This window comes from Ruditapes philippinarum, unplaced genomic scaffold, assembly GCF_026571515.1.
Source record: "Ruditapes philippinarum isolate M1 unplaced genomic scaffold, ASM2657151v2 ctg379_1_1_1_1, whole genome shotgun sequence".
In the NCBI taxonomy this organism is placed as follows: domain Eukaryota; kingdom Metazoa; phylum Mollusca; class Bivalvia; order Venerida; family Veneridae; genus Ruditapes; species Ruditapes philippinarum.
In genome coordinates, this window is record NW_026856736.1 from 166,619 (window position 1) to 171,901 (window position 5,283).

The window sequence follows — 5,283 nt, forward strand, 5'->3', positions numbered from 1 at the left end:
TGTAAATGTGTTATAACAACGTAAACCCATACTTTCAACGATATTTTTGGTATTTTTCAGAATATTCCAATTGGTGGAATCCGATAGTGGAGGAGATAAAAATTGATAAAAACAAAAACGCAACAAAAGGCACTGAAGTTAGCAAGACCAACACGGTAATCAGATTTGTAAGGTTTTTTAAAAAAAGAGATGCAGAAACTTATACTTTTATTGTTATACGCAAATTATAAATGAATTTTTATTCCTTTTTGTTTCAAGGCTTTTTTCTGTTTGTTCAAATCCCGAGTGTGACGTTAGGTCTTTTTCATATTTTGAAATCTTATTTCATTTTATATTTCATTTTTATATACTACTTAAATGTCGGCAATACAAGAAACAACTATTAACAGATGAGTTTTTTGCCACCTAGAAGAAGACCACCATATGACCATAACAGCTTCATTACCATGGCAATGTCGTCACTATCTCATGAAAATCATAGTTCATTGTATTACTAAAATATTTCATTACATTTTTGCCTTAATACATTTTTTAACCTATAGTGTGTAACACCTAAAATAACGAGATCGTTAATCATTGACATTAAAAAATGTTCATTTCATTGGCATTGACAATGGTCCAAATCAATGAGGCGCTTGAATTGTGCCGAATGTACTTCCATTATCTGTTTACAATATTCTTTTCTTTTAACAGAATGGTCAAGATGCAGATGAATCACCGTTGGTATTTTTGTCCTATCAATGGGGAAGACAACCTCAGGTTAAATTACTCTATGAGCGTCTGGTATCCAGTGGTTACACTGTCTGGATGGACATATTTCAGATGGGTGGTGGTGATTCCCTATATGATAAAATAGATCGTGGATTGAGAGGATGTAAAGTGGTCGTGTCCTGTGTTACACCCAAGTACGCATTATCAGCAAACTGTCGACGTGAAATAAGCCTTGCTGATGCCTTGAAGAAACCAATTATACCATTGTTACTGGAAGCAATGAAATGGCCGCCAGATGGCCCGATGAGTATGGTGTTCACAGAACTCCTATTTATCAATGTTCACCGTGACCAACAAATACAAGAAAAATGGACTGGACCAAAGGTAGACGAATTGATGGGAAAGCTAAAGATTTACATACCAGATAACGAGCAAATCCATCCAGGAGGAAATGACAAAAATGACAACAATAAGCCTACTAAATTAGAGCCTGAAAAACCCAATACAGTTACTACATCTTCAAGTTTACCAAAATCTGAAGCAAAATCGGCAAAATACCAGGCCAGTAATTCACAAAAGAATGATCAGAAACAAGAAAATGTAGAAACAAAATCTGTGAAAAACCAAGAGAACTCTCAAAAGAAAGGTGAATCACAGAAACAGGCATCTAAATCGTGTATCTTATTGTGAAGATACGTAAGATGGACTCAAAACTGGTCGTGTGAAATGCAGGCCTGTTCAAATGCAATTAGATCCAGACTTTAGAAAAATCAGTCGTCGTTTGTAACCTTTATTGAATCATGTGAATACCGATTGATGATGCATTTAAAAGAACAATATATACCAATGAACTTAAAGTTACTTCTGTTAGACTAATTATGTAAGTAATTTCGTAAAAAGAAAGACTTGGTCGTGAAATAGCATTTAATGTTTTTCTAGTATCTCTAATCAATCTTAGTTACAAATAAAATCTTTATAGTTTTATAGATAATGTGCTTATTAATTCGGCATGCCACTGCAAATTAAGAATTTTACTTCGGAACAACAGAGAAACGTATATGAACGATGACAATATCAAACTTTAAAGTGATCTTAGCGAAATAATGGTATGAGATTTGAACAAATCGGTATTGGTTGGATATAAAATTACCGATTAGATTATTAATAAAACTAGTCGGCCGTAATATGAAATAAAGCATTCTATTACGTAATGGTGACTTTGGCGACATTTTGTCGTGTTGCGCTTTCTTTATGGATTCTTATTTCTCTCTATTTGGATCATTGAAACACAATACTGGTAGTAATAATTATTTACACCACTGATCGCGAAACATACTTGTGTACGCACTAATAATCAATTATATTTTTCATAATAGCATGAAAAGTTGTATGTAGTTTCCTTTTAATTTAGAGAGGTATATAAAAAGTATAATAGAGATATTTGAAAAGTTTTAGAAAGTGTAGCACTGTAGTTGCAGGTGGGATATTTTTGTGTTTGGGCATAGTTTACTAATGTAATAAAATCATGGTTGTATGGGAGATGTGGTAAAGTTTCAATACTATGGTCGTTAAGATAAGAACCACGTCTGATTTTGGGCCGCATAGAAATATTTTTGCAAGCATAACAGGAAAGGTGAGAAAGCTACGTTGGAAAGAGATCTACAGATTAATGCGTAGTTAATCTGCAGCGTGACTCCCGTGGCAATTTATTTTGACAGTTTTAACTTCTAGTACGATATCCAAAATTATTTAGGTGTATAATCTTTGCTAATCCTGGCACCGTGCGTTGACTCGCGTTCATCCCGTTTCTTTCACGGTGACCCGAAACATAATTCTTCATAATTCCATGTACACAGTTTACATTTATTCTTGTGTAAACTTCAGTATATGTATTTACACAATATCGAATGATATAGCAGATTTCCTGAATATTAAGATTTCGCTCATCTGTTTGAAGTAATTGAAGTATATGTGTGTGGGCACGCAAACTTTGATCAAATGTGTTAGGGCACGCAAACGACTCCTGATAGACATAACTATACATTTACATCCAGTTTAAGTAGCAACAACTTAGAATTATTTATTTATGATCGGTTGTGAAAACAGCTTGAAGCTGATATGAGCCATCAAGTTCGTTTTCAGGAACAAACAAATACTGGTGTAAAGTGTGGAGACACTCATGTTAATTAATTCCGAACTAAAACCTACGATCAGGAGATAGACATCTTTATAATTTGTATGAGAATTCCAACAGTACAGGTGCTCTATATTGCATCTTTTTCACAAACCAAATCTATGATAATTAAGAAGACAGCAAAAATCAACCTTCTATGTGCATTTACTGGATATTATTAAAACAAATATAGAAATATTATAATAACTCATTATTAAACGGGGTAAACGCTACAAAACATGGAAGCACGTAATAGACTGTTCCAGAACTTGGAAGTGATCCGTACTGGGGCGGGAATCATATATGAAGCTTTATTCCAATCGGAACACCTCGGCTATTATCAAAATACAATGTGACGGAAAGGGCCAAAAAGATGCGATTGGCTCTTTTCCAGTATTATTATGTTTGATTCCGCTCCGTCGCGGTTCTCAGGGCAAACTGGAGCTTCATTCGAGTCTGAGCACTCAGATACACTAAACTATTGATTGTTCGCAGCAAACAAAGAAGAAACCAATATTCTCTTGTTTTGGACATACATGTATCTTGATACAATGACTGATGGTCCGTGAGGAGTTTTTTTCTATACAGTGGACACAAACGCACTTAAGTATGTTCCGGCGCCCACGTTTGGTCCATGCAAAACTGATACTTCGCTTGGTTGGCGTTACTATAATTGTATATACAATGTACACCAATTCATGCCATGAAAAATTAGGAAACCAGTCTCAATAAATTAGGATCCCTAACAATAACATAGACGAAATTGTTTTTAGTCTGCCCTTTCAAAAAGTGCCGGAGAGCATTTTGTCCCTTTCTCGAAAGGTGTTCACGGAACTCCTCAGGATAAAGGAGTTGCGCAGCCACTTTCCATCTAACATGTCCTCAATTTGTGATCGAAAATCTTAAACAACATGGCAGAATATTTCAGAAGTATTTTGGTGCAGACATTTTAGTGTTCTATAAAGTCACTACTATATGACTATCAAGATATCATTGGTGTGGAAATATATGCGCTAAAATGAATTAGCGGATCGAATGTTACCGTGAAGATCGCGAAAATTTGAAGCCCGCTTATATTTCTATACATACAGTAACTCGTAGTTCTTTATAAGGTTTTACCAGCTCCTATGTTTTAAGTCAAAATTAGCAATTACTTATTTATAATATGGCATTTATTACTCCTTATTATAATTTCGTTTTGAAAGCCCCAATCAAAAGAACTCCACTGAGGACCAAAACCCGAAAACATATAAGTAAATCGTCTACATCTACATGAAATGAAACATTACTGTCAAATGCCTTAGTGGAGTACCTTTAAAGTTACTTATTCCCAATAAGCCCTTTGTACAGTCCAGTGACCTTACTGTTCATAGCTTTCGTTGCTTTCGCCAAAGTTTGGTGAATTTCAAATCGAAACAATTTTATATTATACGATTCCTGATATCGTCGGCAATGCATGCATGATACTTTCACAAACTAACCATATTTCATTTTATTTCTTTTATAAATTTTGTATTTATATGACCTTCGACCAGTAATCAAATAATTGTTTTATTACGTTACGGCAAATTAATTCACGGGTCAATTGTCAATGGCCGTAATCAAACAAAGACCGAGTGTCCGTCTGCGTTGTAATCATTTCTTTGCCAAATCGTTTATATACATGTATCTAATTTTCCCGAAATAACAAAAAATATGGTTGGTTTGAGAAATTTTCATACATTCGATGCATTGGAAACGTTTTCAGGAGCCGTTTGGTGCGGTTGTAACCAAAGTATGATGAAAGCGGCTTCGCCTCGTCACACTGTAAATAAATGGCAAAGAATTGCACTTTGTACATGTAAGGAGCTTAAAGAAAACATATGTGGGTTCCAGACTCAGTAGGTGTTTTCAGTAAAACATTTAAATATTTAAAAAAACTCGGCATTTAACTTAGCGATGACAGTAAAAAATGAACAAGAAGTCATATTTTATCCACCACTTCGGAGACGAATGCTCCTCTCCCAAAGTTATGGTCAGTGTGATATGGACGTAATAAACTGTTTGAACTAACTCCCATTTAAGCTTATATTATTGTTTATTCATGGAACGCTTCTTTAAAAGTAATGGTTAAGTAAGCGGTATTGAGTGTTGTTTATGTACAACAGTCTGTCAGAAATGATATTGCCCCTATGTGGCCGAATGACCTACTTCTGAACTGGAATATTTTTTAGCAATGGATCTCATGTAAACAATCTACATCCATCAGTTTCCCCTGTTTGTTACTTATGCCAAATTGATTTCCACTTGTAAATGGCATTTAAGACATTGTGAATCAAAACATTTTGTTAAATCTTATATGTACCCAAATTCAGACAAGTAACTAAAGGCAAAATACAAAAAATATAAATATAGGGGTT

The 5,283-nt window shown here is 34.5% G+C and overlaps 1 protein-coding gene across 1 annotated transcript in view; it reads left to right on the forward strand.

Annotated features, from left to right (window-relative positions):
• The window catches only part of LOC132747532 (uncharacterized), a 29,502-nt gene extending 27,359 nt beyond the window's left edge, over positions 1 to 2,143 (forward strand). Inside the window, exons 24-25 of the mRNA XM_060736935.1 lie at positions 61 to 155; positions 694 to 2,143. Of these exons, the coding sequence (XP_060592918.1) occupies positions 61 to 155; positions 694 to 1,401 (803 nt within the window). The 3' untranslated portion in view covers positions 1,402 to 2,143. The remainder of the gene's footprint in view (positions 1 to 60; positions 156 to 693) is intronic.
• The last annotated feature ends 3,140 nt before the right edge of the window (positions 2,144 to 5,283 follow it).